The sequence below is a fragment of the Puntigrus tetrazona genome, chromosome 3, assembly GCF_018831695.1.
Source record: "Puntigrus tetrazona isolate hp1 chromosome 3, ASM1883169v1, whole genome shotgun sequence".
NCBI lineage: Eukaryota > Metazoa > Chordata > Actinopteri > Cypriniformes > Cyprinidae > Puntigrus > Puntigrus tetrazona.
In genome coordinates, this window is record NC_056701.1 from 29,906,191 (window position 1) to 29,925,212 (window position 19,022).

A 19,022-nucleotide genomic window follows, 5' to 3' on the forward strand; every position below is an offset into this window, starting at 1 on the left:
CAGGACAAGTAAAACGAAAGTGACCTGACTTGCCACAGTAGAGACAGCATTTCTCCTTCATCCGTCGGTTGCGCTCAGCTTGGGAAATTCTAGTTCCACCCAGTTGCATGGGCTCCTCAGGGGCACTAAGAGACGAAGGCAGTTTAACAGGGTTGGGGAATTCAACACCCCTAGTCTCTTGCTGTCGCTCCTGCTGACGTTCTCTAAGGCGTGTGGTCTACCCGGATAGCCACATCAATGAGGGACTCAAGGTTCGGTGAGTTATGGGGAATCCGCTGAATCAGCAAAATCCGCTGCACTCCAAGAACCTTGGAGTGAGGTGGAGCAGTCGGTGATCCACATCCCCTCTACTGGCTGGATGTTGGAAAACTTTCCTCATCTCAGAAATGAAGTCATCGCTGTTGATTGTTAGTAGAGATCTCTGATCCCACAAAGCTGAGGCCCAGTCCAAAGCCTTGCCTGTAAGTAGAGTAATCATGTAGGCCACCTTGCTACTTTCAGTTGGAAAGCTGCTGGGTTGGAGCTGGAAAACCAGAGTACACTGGGTAATGAATCCTCTGCATCTCTCTGGACTGCCATCATACCTCTCTGGTGCTGGTAACTTGGGCTCGGACGGGACAGCCAACATGGGTCTGTTAGAATGCTCAGGAGGTTGAGGTTCCTGGGATAAGGAGGCTTGAGACTGTAGATTTAAAAGATAAAGGATCTCAGACAGTGCCTGGTCATGCCGCTGTATGGTTGCTGCTTGATCTGAGAGGGCTGTTAAAATACGATCCACATTAGAAGGAGGTTAAGTTGCTTCTGCTGGGTTTCCTTCCATGGTTCAGTCTTGCTGTCAGGGGTCGCCCTAGGCGGGACTAGAACCCTTGTCTCTGGTGTTCTGAGCAGGTGGTATTAGCTACTGAGATAACTTCCAGGCATTAAAACCCAAGAGCAGAAGAGCAAAAGAGCCAGGAGACTTGAGTCTTCAAACAAAAAAATATCTTTACTAATGAAACTAAAGTGACAAAGTACAAACAAACTTGGATAGCCGAGCTTCCGTAAAACAAGGAACAGAAAATAGACACAGGGTCAAAAAGGTACAATAAGGTACAAACTTGACTTATGAGCTGGCGACCACAGTACGTAGGCTCAAGACTGAACATAGATGCAGAGAGCAAGAACACTTATAAAGGGTTAAACACAGGTGCAGGGAATCAGGGCTAATGAAGAGCGTATTAAGCAAGATTAGGTACAATGGTGCCATCTAGAGTCTTTGGGGAAGCATAACCAAAGGGTTTAAGGAGGGCATCCCCTACAGGTTGGGAGTGGAATAGCAGTGTAGGGATGAGATCATTACACTTGCAGGTAGGACAGTATCCTTAATACATCACAAGATTTTCACCAAGTTTAAAAACCAAGTGGAAAATACTGCTTACTTCAAAGCATAGAGACATCTCATTAATGGTACTCTAGCCTGAGAAACAGTATCTAGAACACGGAAGAAGAATAGGTTTCTCGCCGAGTGGCCATACATGTAAGGCCCACAACTGTGGCTGGGGATGCCATAACTTGCCCTTTGTAATAGAAGTTCTTGTCTCAGCAATAGGCCATGGAGCCGTCATCAACCAATGCCATCAGATGTTGTGTTTATCTGAGGATCTGCTTCAGTTTTAACATTCTGAATGACTGTTTCATAGAGGGCGTGATTCAGATGTCTTGGATTGAGGATTAGTTTGAGACAGTCGGTTTTTCAGGAACTAGAAAATAGCAGCTGTAAAAGCCTGTTTCGCTTTGTTCTGGAGGGACACAAAATGTACCTTCTGTATGGCCATTTTGTTAGAAATATATTTTGGATTTCAGTGCAAAGGGCAGTGTTGCTTTTCACCAAAGTGGTGACCACTCCACTGAAGTGTGAGGGTCTTCTCGCGAGCTGAAGGGAGTAACCATACTTTATTCCCCATAACTCAGTCCAACGAGCCCGGGATGCCTTGCTCCTCGGCAACCGAAGCAGCTTAGAAAAATAATTTTATCTAGTTGGTCACTGTCACTGCCCCTGAAGGAGACCAGGTCACTTCATGGAGAAATAGGACGAGAGAACTCTCTTATTTTGGGGCAGAGAGTGAAACATGTCGAGGCTGAGCTTACATGAGCTCGCTCACCTTGGTAAACTGAGATCCTCCTCTGTCCCGCTGTTTCTTTCTCACAGGCCTGTGGGAAGAAGATGGGAGCAGATTCCCCTTCTGAAAAGAAAGCGATCTGAGAGTGAAGAGAGGAGAGACTAAGGTACTCGCGGTTCAAGCGTGTAGTACACAGGAGTGGTGTCTCATGCAAGGTTTGCTCAGACAGGAGATGCATTTGCTGTGGCAATCATCAGCATGCAGGGAAGTCCTGCACAAAGAGCAGTGATGGCTTGGCATTTGATGCAATGCCGTTAATACAAGGAAATCTGCTCTGTGTGTTCACCGGATGGTTGCAGGGGAAGGTAACTGCTGCAGGGAAGGGGCTCATTCCTCTGCGAAAGCATGTCAATGGCGAGCAGACCCGCCCCATTCTGGCTGTCGTGATTAAAAATGTGCTTCAGTCAAGAGGAAAAAATAGTTTTCCCATAGCGTCTTAAACAGACGTTTGAGTGAAGTAATAAGCCTGTATGCAGTTATTTCAATATGCTGTACACAAATATAAATTTCTGTTAGCTTGCTTATCAACTGTTAGAAAAAAAAAACTAATTATTACCACCCTCACCCTCAATTAGTTTGTTTTTTAAAATATAGTAACTGCTCCAATATGTTGCTTATTTTCTTTCTGCATATATTTAAAACATTTTTAAATGTTGTCAAAACTGAATTGACAGTATATTCATGACAATTTTAGAATAAAAAATGCCTTCTGTCTGTTTAAATGTTTAAATTCACTGACCTTTCCTGAAGTCATTATTTACTGGGTGGAATTTCCTGTGTTCTTTCACTCAGGTGTTCTCTCTCAGAGCGTCTTTTAGACAGACTGAAACTGCTTCTTGTTGTGATACTGAAAGTCCTTCAGTTGAAACACTATGATCATGTGACTGCCTCTCTCAGGTCTTTTAAACTCACAACTCCCACTTGAGGACATTATATTCCAGCACTGAAAAAAAAATGCGATGTCTTTGTTTATGTGGTCCTGATTTAAAATAATTAATAAATGGTTTGTGTATTCAGTTTACACTTTACATTGTAGTAATTGTAGTAATTACACGTAAACTATAAAATAATTTAAAATTAACATTTTCTATAGGCTGAAAAAAATTATATTTATTTATTTTTGCGTATATATTGCCTGTGATGGCATGCTTAGTGCTTTTGTTTGTTTACGTGTTGTTGAAATTTAGATTTTTAGTTAATGCTGAGAGGAACTGTGGCTGAAAACACAAGGGAAAGTAGATAAAGTTTGTCTCAACAAACTTTTTAAGTTGGCTTGGGGAAAGTTTGAAAAGTAAAAAAAAAAAAGTTTAAGTTTGACATTTCCAACCTGAAATAGTTTTAAAGTAGTTTTAAAAAGCTTAGATAGATAAGAAAGAGTTTGAATGGGGTAGAACTAACATATAAAAGGGAAGTCTAATGGGCTTCAGTGTGTTTTTTAATTTTATTATTATGAATGGATATAAAAGTTTTGTATACTTACTGTATTGGGCTTTGAGTTTATGAAAATGTAATAGATTTAGAAGGTATTCAGCCACTTACATAAACCAAATTAAATCTTTTTGAATAGATCTTGAAGAATTAGTTTTCCTGTGGCTCCCTCGTGTGGACAGCATTGTGGCTTTCATAAAGATGCAATGGCCAATATTTTTTGAAGGATAAAAATGTTTAATGATTAGCTTACTTATATTCAAACATTAATAGTTCTATTTTCAGTAACGGTTGATTATTATGTGCTAAATTACCAAATGGTAAGTACAAGTACAATACAATGATGGAAAAACAGTTGTTTTTTTTAGAGACACTTGTTATTTTGTATTGTAATAAAAATAATGTCATTGCTTAAAATTAAACGCTAATTTCATTCATATTGTTTACTCATTTCATTTATATATTCAATATTCAGTTTATGTTTAGGAGCCCCTTAAGAGACATGGGTGAGGGAAAATTTGATGTTGAAGGAAATATATTTTACAAAATCTTTTGTGTTGCCCTTTTATAAAATCACATTTTGTTGATATTTGTTGATATCAGTGCACACAGATAAAATTATTCGAATGATGTATTCTTCTTACATTTATCAGAGAAAATGATGGCGAATGCAAATGCAAATAATGCAAATAATTTAACTTGCGTGCTCCACACAAACTATCATTTATTCTAATAGCACAGATTAAACATTTAAATATTGTTATATGCTATATGCCAATTCTTGATATTGAATGATTTTTTAGATATTTTAATGTCGCAATCTTAATGCATTAAGCCATGTTCAGCGTTTTATAATGTGCTAGTGTTTGACCATTTGTATCCCTGCCTGTGAAACCCAGGCTAAAGTTGCATGATGTAATATTGAGATATGTATTCATATCTATAACTAGCTTTCGAAATACAACACTTGGATCTTGGGACAATGTTGAGTTTTCCCATACCTCCAGCCATGTTTTTGCCTGACGTTATGAATGGATTGCTCACTAATGTTCACTCTATTGTCACGCCACAGTTTTCTATTGCTGCGACAATGTCCCCAATATTTTCTTCAGATCTCATCCTCCAGATGTCTTGGGAATGATGTTTGGTGATCTTTGGTGATATCGCATTTATCTGTAGGATTTCATGATGTCATTGGAGGTGTGGAGGATGTGTTGGGAATATACATTTGTGTATGTATATCGCTTCTACCAAAATGGCTTATAGCCTACTACTGTTTCAGAAATTATTGTGTGTAATGCCAAAATTTTGTTCAGTTTTTTTATCAAGTTAAATTTAGAAAAATGTTTGGAGCATTTTTAATTCAATAAATATATATGTTTTTAAAGTAGCCTAACGATCAAGCGGCCAGTGGCAGACATTGAGCTCATCATAAGCTGTTTGATCAATTTAGCCTTCTCAGTTTTTTTGAGACTTGCCTAAAATATAATGCATAGATACACTAAAACGCTTCATGCATAAGAATGTTTAAACATTAAACCTGAGCTATAATAATACATATGCAATGGTACATCATGGTATGATATGATGGTTCAATTTTGCGCTCTGGATTCCTGAATCAAGTTTTTTTTTGGTCACATACATTTTGTGCAAGTACAACTTGTAGTGAAATGTTAATCTGGTCCAAGACTGTGCAAAAGAGAAAGAAAATGTATTTAAATGTAGAAATTGTAAGGGAGGTGAATCAAAACCTGTAAATGCAATAAGACTAATCTAAGAAGGGAACAAAAGGACTTCTAAAAAAGAGAGTAAACCCCCACCCCACCCTGTTGTGTTTATGACACCCTCTTCACCTCTGCTCTTCCTGCTTCCCCTCCTTCTGCCCAAAAGACTTGGTTTAAAGTTCATTAGGAATAAGGCATTATATGTCATGTGTCTTATGAACCTATTGTTCTTCACTCTCATGTTTGGTCTCATTTGAAAGGTCTCAGTGCGATTGGTAAATTGGTCTCAATTTCACAGTAATCACTTATATTATGGAGAAGATTAGAACTTGGTAGAACTGTGTTCTGTTGGGAAGGAGGTGTGTCCTCCTTTTGGGTCTCTGAACGTGTTCCAGCCAGGTGTGACACTGGAGCACGGGAACCTAAAACACCAAAAGGTTTATATAACTACATTTGGGATCTCTTTGTCTGGTCTGAGAATATAAGGAAAGTGACAAAACACAACAAAGCGCGATTCTGTAGCCAGATCGGCCCGTAGTGTGGTGTGTGTCCTCATACACTACACTATGTACTTTTAAAGACCAGGTATACTGACCTTTGTTTTATTTTGTTTTGTGTTATTTTTGTACTGCTGATCAGTTGTGCAAATGTCTATTAATTATACCAATTTTGGAACATATTCTTGCCTGGCAAAATAAACATTAATCTTGGTTAACATATAATATTGTCTGAAATAACTTTTCTAGTAGGTTAGTGACTTCTGAAGCTTTCTGCATTGTTGGCGTGCTAGGATGAGTAAGATCAACGATCGATGGATGGAGCCGGGGCACGTTTTTGAGACTTCTGTCCACCAAACTGGCTTAGCATGCTATTACTTAGGGAATGCATAAAAATTACTCTTTTGAGTCTATCGAGGAGATGGCTGCATTAAGGTAAGCGATCTACGAGGTAGCCTCTGACTAAGACCTGGACTAGCCCAGATGTGTCGTGAGTCTGTTCTGGCCAAACAAGGTCTCTAAGCGACCCAGACTCCTAACGAATGATAAGTCGAAACTAGGAAATATTATAGTTAATTAATGATCCAAATTTAATCACAACTAGAGGGATCAGCAGTTACATTTAAATAAATATAACCAAAATCACGAAAGATTGAGTCAGATAAAATTATTCATAAGGTCAGTACTATAATTGTAAATACAAAAGATTAATAACTATTAGTGATTTTTAAAGAGACGCAAAAGGAAAGACCGAACACGCATTGACCTTCGACCAGGGCCTCTGGATTCCGTTCTGCAGGAAAAGGGGACCCTTACAAAATAAATACTTACAACAGAAATATACATCAAATAACAATAATATATGACAATAAATATATGTATGTACAATGTAAACAGGTTAAAATGTAGTTATATAGAGGTAAACAGTGGATTATGTGCAAATGTACAAATATGGAAGTTGTCAATTAAAGTGCAGATACAATAAGTAGCGATGGCATTATACTATCGCAGTTCTTAAAGTGAGGCAATTGAGTCTCTCTGTTTTGCAGTATTGTCTGCCAGAGTGCTGCATGGTGTGTATTGTCCTTGATGATTTTTGCAACTTTGACTCGCATCGCATTTTGTAAATGTTTTGCAGAGAGGGTATTGATGAGATGCACTGAGTCTGTATGCTATGGCATCAGTATAGAAAGTTTTCAGAATCGCAGGTGGGATCCAGAACTTCCTCACCTAGACGCGTTGCCTGTATCTGTGTGTGCCAAGTCCAGGTTAAGTCCTCAGAGATGTGTACTCCTAGGTATTTGACCCTATTTACTCTCTCCACTAGTGTGTCTCTGATCACTAGTGGAGTATAACTTCGCTGTCCTCTCCTAAAGTCAACCACCATTTCCTTGGTTTTGCTGACATTCACCTCGATGTCACTCTTCTCCACCTCATCAAGATAAGCTGCCTCATTGTTGTTGGATATGAGACCCAGTGCAACTGTATTGTCCGCAAACTTGATGATGGAGGTGGAGCTGTGAGAGGAGACACAGTCATGTGTATAAAGAGAGTACAGCAGGGGCTTAGGACACATCCTGTGGAGCAGATGCACTCAGGGTGATGAAGTTCACAACCTAGGGTCTGTCCGAGAGAAAGTTCAGAACCCAGTCGCAGAGGAGGAACTCAGGCCAAGGTTCCTAAATTTGGATGCCAGTCTCTGAGGGTCAATGGTGTTGAAGGCTGAGCTATAGTCTATAAACAACAGCCTAACGTAGTTTCCAGGTTTATTGACATGGGTGAGAGTGTAGAATGTGAGATACAGTGCCCTCTCAAAGACCTTCATAACCAGCGATATAAGTGCTACAGTTCGATAGTCATTCAGGCAAGAGGGCTTATTGTTCTTGGTACAGGAACTATGACAACAGATTTAGCGAGTGACTCGTTGAAGATGAAAGTAAATAAGCCAGCCAGCTGATCAGCGCAGCACCTTAAAACAACCGTGGATGCCATCCAGGCTGGCAACTTTTCTGGTGTTCACACGCTTCAGCACTCCATGGACCTTGTGCTCCGATATGGTGATTGCGCATTCCTCGTGCGGCTCACTGAACACTTCCATTTGGTTAGCCAGTAGACTAGCGCATGTACTCTCTCTCAAAGCACGCATAAAAGGTATTCAGTTCATCTGCAAGTGAAGAGTGGCTCTCACCAGATTTGAGGTCTTGCATCCGGAAGTGCTGATAGTTCTTAATCCATTCCACATGCGCCAGGAGTCATTCATTTTGAAGCGAGACTCCACTTGTTCTCTGTACTGGTGTTTTGTGGCTCTTACCACAAATCTAATGGCTACTTCCACAAACTCGCTGACGACAGTGGAGCTAGAGCGGAACATATGCCAGTCCACATCATCCAGCACGCCTTGTAACGAGGCTTCTGACTGGATGGACCACCATTTCACTACCCTCCTTTCCGGGGCTTGTTGTACAAGCATTTGTTTATATTCCAAGATGAGGAAAATTGAGGCATGGTCTGATTTACCAAAAGCCAAGGGGGCTTTATACCTGTTCTTGAACTGTGAATAACAGTGGTCCAGTGTATTTTCCCCTCTTGTCGGGACAGTGATGTAAAAAGGTAAAAGTTCAGCATTACCTGTCTGAGGTTATTCTTGTTAAAGTCTCCAGCCATGATGATGGCAGCGCCAGTGTACTTGTTTAGACAGGCACTTAGCACATCATGTAGCTTAGCCAGATCTGTACTTTTGACCGCTTGTGGTGGAATGTAAACAGAAGTAATGATGACCGATGTAAACTCACGAGGCAGATAGAACGGACAGCATAAGATCATTAAATGCTTCAGATGCGGAGAGCAGGAACACGGCAGCATGTTGACATTCCCTGGATCCGCCACATTTGTTTTTACTGGCTTGCATAACAGTGGCCATTTGGATACACAAAATGCCCTGACATCCAAAGATTTAATCTGCCTAAAAAGATCAAAAACCACTCACAGAAGAGGGTACTTGTATGACCATTGTATGTAAAGCCACCAACAGATCAAAATGCTGAGCACATTCTCAATGTGTTGGTAGCAGACAGAGCGGGGCGGGGCTGCGAACGCAGCAGACTAAGACACGCTCTCAATGGTTTCTATAGCTCTGCCAACATTAAAATCACTCAGGTGCAACCAAGTCAGCATTTCTTCCTCCAGTGAAATGAGGAGGGGAGAAATTCGAGAGCAGGGATAGATTGACACCTTGGCACTAAAACAGCCTCAGGTCAAAACATTCCACATCTTGCAACAGTTTTTCTTTGGAACCAGTTCAACAAACACAACTTCAGGTAAACACATGAAACTGGTTGTTCTTCATTTATGACAGTGAAAAACATGGGGCGTGTTTATTTCAGAAAGCAAGTTTATGTCTCCAACTTCAGCTTCATATTACATGCTCCAAATGTCCTGTTACTAGCTCAGCTGGCAGTGGTAAGTATCCCAGTGGAGAGAAATTACATTTCTGAATACAAATATCTACTTTAACAGACCCAAAACTGATAGGTCCCTATCGTGACATGAGTCACCAAGAGTCTGTACAAACTTTATGTGCTATTGATTTAGAAAAAAAAATTATATATTCAAGACCAATAGCATTTTAAGGGGATGTTTTAAACCACTTTTCATATTGCCAGTTTGTGTATTTTAAAGCTATGAAAAGCTATATATTTAATATATGAACAAATTATATTTACCTTTATATCTACCATAAAATATAAAAAAAATCAACAAATGATAAAACTTTTCACTGCATGTTTTTAAGCCTACTTACAGCCTTATAATTATGAAAAGTGCCTCCACCTTACTTCACCGCTGGGATGGTTTTATCGAGGTTGATACGCAGTACTACTAGGTTTCATGTAACTTTACTGAGGAGAAGCTTGAGTTTTGTCACTTTGTCATCCAACCCAGATTGGTGAAGTGTCACAGTGATGTTTTTCTGCCATCTCCATTTAAGATCATGGAGCAAAGCATCAGTGTCTTAATCACCTTTCTAACAAAGACCCTTCTTCTTCCATTTCTCAGTTTGGCCAAAGGCTAGATCTAGGAAGAGTCCTAATTGTTTTAAATTTCATATGTTAAATATTATGGAGGCCAAATGCTCCTGTGAATTTAGTATTGAACATCTCAAAGTAGATCCAGTAAAACTGGAATGCTCTGATCTGAATTTCAAGTGTTAAAGCAAAGGGTATGAAGACTTATGCAATCTAATTTTTCACAATAAAAATGAAGGGGTATGGAGACTTTCTATAGGCACTGTATGTTTTGTTGCCTATCAGCTGTATTTCTCTTGTGCTTACAACATTCTCTGTTGTGAACTGATGTGCAGAATCTTTTTAGCTTACTTACCTTACGCATAAAACACAGTAAACTGTTTTAAGAGACCGATATTGAGGTAGAAACTACTTGACTAAGGACATCACCTCTCAAACTCTTTTTTTTTTCTTTGAAACTTTCTATAATCTTGTTGAAAAATCTGCCTGAATAATGTGGGTTAGTACACGCCTTTAAAAATCTGAACTCTTTCACTTTCTCTTACATATAGAAGAAGTGAAAACTTCAATAGCAATGAAAGCAATCGCAATGAAGATTCTAGAGAAAACAAAGAGCTTTTTTCTGAATACACCACACCACGAAAACTAGTGGTGAAATCCTGGAGGATTGGAGTGATGTATCGCTTATATCAGTTAATAGCGATACCTTATGCTCTCTTGTAAGTTCTGAACAGTTACTAGGAACAACCTTTGAGAATCATCCAATGTAGTCATTATCTAACTTTAAATGATTTGCAAACAAATGACAGTTGAACTGTTTATTTTAAAAGAAGTTCTGCATATACTAGTAATGTTCATTTTTGTTTATATGTACAGATACGTGGCTTGGAGTGGAGGCCACCAGGAGACTGATACCATCCTCAGCTCTGTGACAACCAAAGTAAAGGCATCGCTTATAACAAACACTACCGAGCTTGGTGAACAGGTCTGGGATGTGGCTGACTACATCATTCCAGCTCAGGTAGTCCTTTGATACGATGGGGTGGAAGTAGAGGCTATAGTTGATTTTATGACCACACTCTGCCAACACATCACCCTCATGGATTACAGAGAAGTTACTGGCTGAATGATTGATATATTGATTGATTTATTGACAGACAGCAACAATATATGTCTATGAGGTCTGTTACCCAAGGTTTGCTCCTCTTGTGTTCGTTTCGTTCAAATATGTAGATTGAGCAGGAGGAACACAGTGCTTAAACTCCTCCAAATCACCATTCACTTTCTGGTCTTAATGAAAAGTCTATAACATACTTTGGTTAAAATTTCTCAATGTTTGTGTAATCAGCTGTTCCAGCAACCATGTTCCTTTAAATGCTAATGAGCTCTGCTCATGCCATTTTTAAGTCTTGTCCAGTGTTGAAAGATGACAGGTTTCTGTGCTCACACACAAAAGCGCTGAAAAAATAACTCTCAGCCAGTGTGTGAAAGCCGAGTTCTCTTTTACTCTTTCCCTTTGAGTTGTGTTATTGCTATAGACTACACTTACACTTATAAATGTTTAATTAAACAAAAAGGATGATTTACTGATCTCGACTGAATCACTTATCAAATTTAATAAGAATCATCTATATGTAATGTTTACAGTGAAGATGACTTCCTAGAAATAGCCTTATACAACATTTCATTAAGTAACAAATGTAAAGGCCCATTTTGGACTTGAGGGGTTAAAGACTCGGACTCGACTCTGACTCCATTTAAGTTGACTTGAACCCAACAGTTGTAAATGACATCACATCCAACAACAGAATACCTCATTCGCTTAATCAGAGACATTCTTGTCTTTCCCTTCACTGAGATCGACACAATGATGGACAGCTCACATCTCACTCAGGGCAGGTCTAAGGTAAGACGGCCTTGCCAATAATTTATTGTGGGAGGGGCTTGTGCAGAACTAGAGAATTCTGATAGGAACCTCAAAACAGGCTAATTTGAGAAAGGGTTTAAAAAAAAAAAACACTGGGTGGATTGTTATTATAGGGTGGATGTGTACACAAACGCCCAAAACGTTTATGTTCGCATAACATGTAAAAGTGAATTTTGCATCCGATGTTGTGTAAATAAATAGGCCTTAATACACATAAAAGGTTTTCAGTTATAAGATGAAATCTGTTTTGTATGGTATTTTTTTCAACCCGTATGTAATTGGGTTAATATCAGACTACTGACAAGTCGTGACATACCAAGTACTGTTATTGATACTTAGAAGTTAATATATAGAAGTTGCTGCTTGTAATTTTCTATCACTGATGTGTGAAGAATTTTAGAGACAAAATTTCCCAACATTTGCAGCCACTTATTTGTTTTATTTAATGTTCAAACTTCAGTTCCTAATATGGTGAAATATCTTATTTGCATTCTCTACCACTAAATGGCAGACATATAGTACTTTGATTCTAGACCAAAATAACGTCACGTTCTATGAAAGTGAGCACTCAAGTCATTGATGCGGAAGCAGTTCAGTTCAGAGTATACCAGTAAATTGTGAGATTTGTGAGAGAAATTGAGAAAAAAATCACCAAATGGTAAATAAAAAGTTGTACCGTGAGCATGTGTTGCAAAATGTTATTCACTGATTCTGACTCTAAAGCGGTATATTTGTTTTTTTGAAAATGATGATCGGCCATGTAATGATCATGCATCCAGTACATTTTTGCATTGCAACGCTCACCTTTGTGTGAAGCAAGAGTGTTTAATCAATTAATCAATCGCTTTTATGTATATAGCTCTTTTAACAATATAGATTGTATCAATGTGCTGAACAGTATCAAATAGAAGAATACAATGATATGGATGTTATAATGACAAGATTGAACAAATTGTTTTTGATTACAGAGACGTCTCTGCATTTAATTCGACAATAATCGCTAATATTTAGCAAAGAACATTAGCTAGAAGTTCACCAAGTACATACAAGTGATCATTACAACTCTTGATATGCCTCATTAGATCCCTTTAATTTGAATTTAGCAATTTCTGTACCACTAACAATCAGAATTATGAAATAGTTTTTAAACATGCAGATATTCACGCCAGCTGTGCCTCGTCACACGCCACCAGACCTGTCCAATCCTGCGCCCCTCCTCTCACACACACCCACTCCTGTCGGGAGCCCGGTGAAGGTGAAGGCGAATAAAGGAGAGGCAGCTGATTCGTCACAATATATAAAGTATTTCAGGTGTCACTGATCACAGTTAATTCTTGCATGTTTCAGGAGGATGGGTCATTCTTTTTGATGACCAACATGGTCATCACACCAAACCAAACACAGTCAACATGTCCAGAGGTGAGACATTTCTTCTTTTCTTGTCTTTATTCTTCTCAGAGTTTCCATTTGGACCATTTAGCTCTTAAACTCAACTTCTGGAGAGCCACACCTCTGCACAGTCTAGTTTCAACCTAATCGATCACAGCTAATCAAGCTCTTCAGAGTTACTAGAAACTTCAGTGCAGGTGTGAGTTGAAGATGGTTGAATCTAAACTCTGCAGAGCTGTGTCACTCCAGAAATTGAGGTCAAGACCACGGTTTTAGACACAGGCACAAAACATTAGTGTTACGCATTGCTCAGAGACATGGTTCAGAGACCCAGATGCAGCTTTATTGGGGTAATCCTCATGACAATGGAAACCACAGTGCAGGTAATTTCAATTTCAACAAAAAGTACAAAACACAGGCAAACAGGGAAGTCCAGAAAATAGCTGTAAACATGATTACATGAGTTTAGCTATGAGGATTTTTTACCTAAAGTGTTTGTGTTATTAATACTAAACACATTGTAAAAAAACTTACTTGGATGTAAATTGTAGGAGGTTTTCTCTTTCATTAATGCATAATTTCTTCTTGCTACACAAATGTTTAAATTCTTCATATTGTGATGAATAAGTCTGAAGCTTTATTGAAGTTTTATTGAGAGAAATGGTCAACGAACAGGCAGGGGTCAAGAAAACAGCAAACGTGGATGGCAGAGGCAAAATGTAAGAATAGTCCTGAGACTACCATGGGTTGATTGATCAGTGAGTCCATAAATGGGCAAAACTGAGCAATAGTTCAAGAACGAGGCAGAGGTCGGTACAGAGAGGAGGCTAGGCTAGGCTAGGCTAGGCTAGGCTAGGCTAGGCTTTGTATGATTGGGTCAATATTCAGCAGAGGCTGAACCACAAACAGGGCTTTAAGTACTCAAGATAACGAGATAACAAGGGGAGGAGGAAGTTAGTTGCTATGGGAACAAACAAGGGCATATAAGAGTTTTGAAATAAGAGTTTTGGAACCAGGACAAAGAAACGCAGACAGGTGTAGCACAAAGTGTCCGGGGTGGAATGCCCTCTAGCGCAGTTCATAAACACTCACATGGTGATCATAAACATTTTGAATCTTTGGTAGTGAAATGCACTGACTCACTCGAAGTGAATCAGTTTTAAGGAATGCAATTGTGAACTCAGGCTTGATCCTGAGTTAACGGAGAGCATTCACGTGAAAGTGGGACATCAGTTATGAGCAGCCAAAGAGAGTTAAATGTTTGATTCCCAGTTGTGTTGACAATTTTAATGCGTACCTCATTTTAATGTAATTAGCAATTCATAAAAAGGTTCTCTTTGAACCATTGTTTCATGGCAGCGTTAACATTTACATTTAGTCATTTTGCAGACGCTTTTATCCAAAGCGACTTACAATTGAGAGTACAACAGCGATTCATTTTTTGAGAGACGAACAGACAGAGTAAGTGCTTGTAACACCAAGTCACAGGCAGTGTTCAATTAAAGTTTCTTTAGGGTTGAGATCATGTTAACTACATCATATATAGTGACGGGGTGAAGAATCACACGACAAGGAGAGTCTGTGAAATAACTCCCTTGAAGGGTGGATTTATTAACAATGAATGAAATAAATACATGAAACGGTGCTCGAGGTGTGGTAGGTTGGTGCTGAGGTGCTTCTCTTCCTTCTCTAAAGTGCTGCAGTGGGTCCGTGCCGTGTGGAAGTGGGACTGATCGGTCACACGCTGCTGCCCAAGAAGAACACAAGAGAAAAGCCATTAGTCGCAGCTCAACCAGAGATATCTCTCAGACAGTGGTGTCCTCAGGCCTTTTTTTTTTTTTTTTTTTAAAAGCCCTGCTTGATAGGTTGCAGGTGCAACCGATCAGAAGTGTGCCAGGTGCTCCTCGTTGGTTTCTAGGCGCGCTGATGGTCCTCAAGGCGCTCATCACATATATATATATATATATATATGATCTGCAACCAAACAGGTTCAAGCTAAATTTCCTTGTAACACCCACACATTGTTTTTAATTTCATTTAGTATCCAACCCCAAAAACCATTTGCACATCTGACATGAACTGCACCAAAGGCTTTAAAGATCATCAAGGAACAGTAAGGCTCAATCTGTACACTAAATAAAAATAATCATTTTTGTTACTTATTTTAGCATACTTACTATATAGATATGCCTATTTTAGGTGTTCAGACAGGCAGATGCGTCCATTACTCTGACTACATAAAGACATGTGAAGTGTTGGGCTGGTGTCCTGCGGAGAAAAAGTTGAACCTCCAAAGTAAAACTTTGTACCACTCACCAACCCACCACCTTAACAAAAACATGTTTAATCTTGTTAGTTTCAGCACTAACTTTATTCATAATGTTTGTGTTTTTGCCTTGATATCTCAGTCCAGCACTCCTGGCAGATGCTGAAAACTTCACAATATTCATAAAGAATAATATTCAATTCACCAAATTTAACTTCAGCAAGTATGTTTCTAAGAGATCTTTATTTGCAGCATAATCGTGTGTATTTTAACTACAAATCATGTGCAACAGAAGTGACTTATATATTTTCTTTGCAGAATGAATGTCCTCCAAACATGAACAGGTCCTACTTGGGAAATTGTGTGTTTAAAAGAAATATGGACAATTACTGCCCAATTTTCAGAATCAAAGATATTTTTGAAGAAGCACAAGAGGATTTTCAGACAACGGCAGTCTATGTCAGAAAGTTAATTTGTGTACACACTGACACACTTACACACTTGACATTGATCTTTATAATGAATAAGCTTTTATCACCTTATGGTACGGTGTTTTCTGTGCTCAGGGAGGAGTTATGGCAGTACAAATCCAGTGGGATTGTAACCTTGATTTGAATTTGATTTGTGTGTTCCCAGTACTCCTTCCGAAGACTAGACAAGAAGGAGACAAATATTAGTGAACCCCAGTGCACAACTTAGGTAAAATGCATTTGTACTGTAACCAGGAGGTGATTCCTAAAGCAGGGATCAAATATTGCAAATAAATAATGAAAAGAGCAAATATTTCAAATACATTAGTGGCTTTGTGAAATCTTGACAGATTTGCTAAATATTACAAGAACAGTAATGACAAAGACACCAGGACCCTCATCAAGGGATATGGCATTCGTTTTGATGTTTTGGTTTATGGCGAGGTGAGTTTTCCAGCTTCACCTTGTAATGACATTAAGCTTCATGCAGTTATTTTCCAGTAAACATTTGCACATTACTTAATATGTATTTATTTGATACAGGCAAAGAAATTTGATTATCTAAAAACAATTCTCCACATGGTGCACTCATGGCACTCCTAAGACTGGTAAGTGCATCTTTTGTAAAAAAATATATATGAATGATATAAATATAGAAATATAAATACATGTGTAAAGATGGTCCACTGATGGCAACTTTAGAAGACCAAGTTTATTTACAGGTGATCCAGATACAAAGCGTAATCCAAAACAGATACAGACTTGACTTGAACAGGCATGAAACAAACTCGCCAAACAGAGGATATGCTTGATACATGACCAGAAACAATGACAAAATGGGGCAATGTATACTAAACAATGACAGAACGAAGAACCGCCTGACCAGACAATAACCTAAATCTCCATGATAAAATTCAAGATAAATCCTTTAATCTTATTACTGGAGCTACCTGTTACAAATGATTATGAAGCAGGAAGCAAACTTATAAAGCGGCAGTTCTTCCTGTGAACTCGTTTTCGAACTCACGACTTCGTTTTTTTTTTTATTCACTCCTTCAAGTGAACTGAATGAATTGACTAATGTAGGGAAAAGTGAATGAGGGTATAGAGGGCAATTTGGGATACAGCCATTGACAAGACAGGAAAAGTAACGAAAAGTGTGACACAACAGACAGAATCAGATTACAAAATAAAAGACATGACGACAATGAACAAGACAAGCCCAAACCCTTTGTTATACCATGTAAATATTTTCTAAATATATAATAAATCTTTTTAGAATAGATATACACAGTATAATGTTCACAAATAATTTTATTTTGGATGCAATAGTTAAAATGTATACACACCTTAAACAACTAATTCTCTTTTCATTTATCTGTGGGCCACTGAAGGTGGATGGTTTTGATTTCATCGCTGGGCTTCTGCTGACAGGTACAAAAAAGAAGAAATTTAAATACCTGCATGTACACGGGCATGTGAGTATTTAATTTCTCACTCAATGCATGATCATTTCATTTAATTAATTCTATATTTATACAGAGTTGATTTTCTATTGCTGACTATTAAAAGTAAGTTATTTATTATTATGGAACTAAACAAAAATTCTTTGTTTTATATAGACAGCCAATGAAGCGCCTAGTGAAATGGAAGAATCTCATTCCGAACTCACTATAGAACTTTTAACTGAGTCCAGGCTTGCATTTATCAAGAATCATTCTAATAATATGTATAATTATTGTGATTTTTCTATTGATGTACCATCTGAATTTCCTTTTTTCTGTACAGATAATACATTGGAACAACTGTATCAATTAATTTACTAATTATTTTAGTCTATATTCTGTCTGAAATACATTTCTGGACTCTTTAGTGCATCTCATCAAGGACCATTCACTTCGAATGCACTTATTGTGTCATGCCCTTTGATATCTAATGTAATTTTTTCTCTTTCAACCTAATATTTCTGTGTATGTATTAGAGAACGATGTATGCAATGCAATTCACTTTGCATTGAGAATTTAAAATGAATAAATCAGTATCTTCTATTTTGTTTTGTTTTTTTTTCTTCTCAGAGCTGGCCCAAGGCATAAGCAGACTAAGTGGCTGCTTTGAGGCCCTTGGCCACCAGTGGAGCCTCAAGAATGAAATGACATTTTATTTCATTTATTTAATTCATGACATATTATCGATGGGCAGTGGTAATTATACAAAAGTGGAGGGGGCCAAATTCAACATGGGGGTTTTGTGGCAGTTTTGTGGTACGTTTCTAAAATCATTGTTAACTATTCGTTATTGTTATTTCCATAAAATTATTGGTAGCGAAAGAAATTGCAACCATAATCGCTTTTGGGAAATGGACCCTGATCAGATCAAAACTCAGTAAAAAAGCATAGCTGAGGTAGGGTATCCTTTTGTTTACATTATGCCTCAGTTAGGGACAAGTTCGAGTCTGTTAACATTTGTATTTGGTTGTGCCCTCATACTGCTCATGTGATATGTGACCTGTCTTCCATAAAAGGACATATGCAAATAAAGAGAGTTTTGGTTCATCTGAATACCGAGTAGTGAGCATGTTTTGCCCCGTATAAATTTATATAGTTTACCGGTTATCACATCGAAATGGCTGCGCCAACAGAGTCCCAAACAGTCAAGTCCAGCATTTTCTGCCACTCAGCTGGAGTCATCCATCCATCCATAATCAAGTTGCATGGGTTCTGGTTGAGGTTCTGGAGGGCTGGTTTCACGTGAGGGTAGGAGTGGTCGCTAGATCACCGTAAACTGATTGCATATGGGATGCACATCTGATGGTTTGCTGAATAAACTCTTCCAATCCACAGGATTCATCAAGCCTGCTTGGCTTCTCCATCCATATGGCCAAACACTCTAAAGTGAGCGATAAATGTGTGAATGAATCGTGACTGGTCCACATACATGTGCATGACGTCTAAAAACCCCATACAAAGACATCCAGGGGCGTTCACAGAGGCCATTCAGGAGACGTTGTGGGGATCTTTTTTGTTAGCTGGGTAGGTAGCATAGCCACAGAAAAGGAGATATAGAATAAAAATTTCATATAGAAAATTTCAGCATCACCCAAAATGATGATTCTGATGGGATTTCAACATTGAATCATTGCC

General features: G+C 38.5%; 1 protein-coding gene and 2 long non-coding RNA genes across 3 annotated transcripts; all 3 read left to right on the forward strand.

The window, feature by feature from the left end:
- The first annotated feature begins 10,062 nt into the window (after nt 1-10,062).
- LOC122341412 (P2X purinoceptor 4-like) lies at nt 10,063-15,301 on the forward strand. Its single transcript, XM_043234738.1, has 5 exons — nt 10,063-10,070; nt 10,382-10,549; nt 10,707-10,851; nt 13,105-13,176; nt 15,188-15,301. Exons 1-5 carry the CDS (start codon nt 10,063-10,065, stop codon nt 15,284-15,286), a joined length of 492 nt encoding a protein of 163 aa, XP_043090673.1. The 3' UTR covers nt 15,287-15,301.
- A 43-nt stretch (nt 15,302-15,344) lies between these two features.
- On the forward strand, nt 15,345-16,109 carry LOC122333787. Its single transcript, XR_006248675.1, has 4 exons — nt 15,345-15,441; nt 15,555-15,635; nt 15,731-15,871; nt 15,979-16,109. It is a non-coding gene; the product is annotated as an uncharacterized LOC122333787 (long non-coding RNA).
- An 865-nt stretch (nt 16,110-16,974) lies between these two features.
- Nucleotides 16,975-17,930, forward strand: LOC122342119. Its single transcript, XR_006250524.1, has 2 exons — nt 16,975-17,360; nt 17,505-17,930. It is a non-coding gene; the product is annotated as an uncharacterized LOC122342119 (long non-coding RNA).
- Nucleotides 17,931-19,022: the final 1,092 nt, after the last annotated feature.

Excerpts from the sequence above, each read along its gene's own strand:
- LOC122341412 (XM_043234738.1), top strand. Across the intron at positions 10,550-10,706 it reads GCGATACCTTATGCTCTCTT|ATACGTGGCTTGGAGTGGAG; the intron begins GTAAGTTCTGAA and ends TTATATGTACAG. Across the intron at positions 10,852-13,104 it reads ACTACATCATTCCAGCTCAG|GAGGATGGGTCATTCTTTTT; the intron begins GTAGTCCTTTGA and ends TGCATGTTTCAG.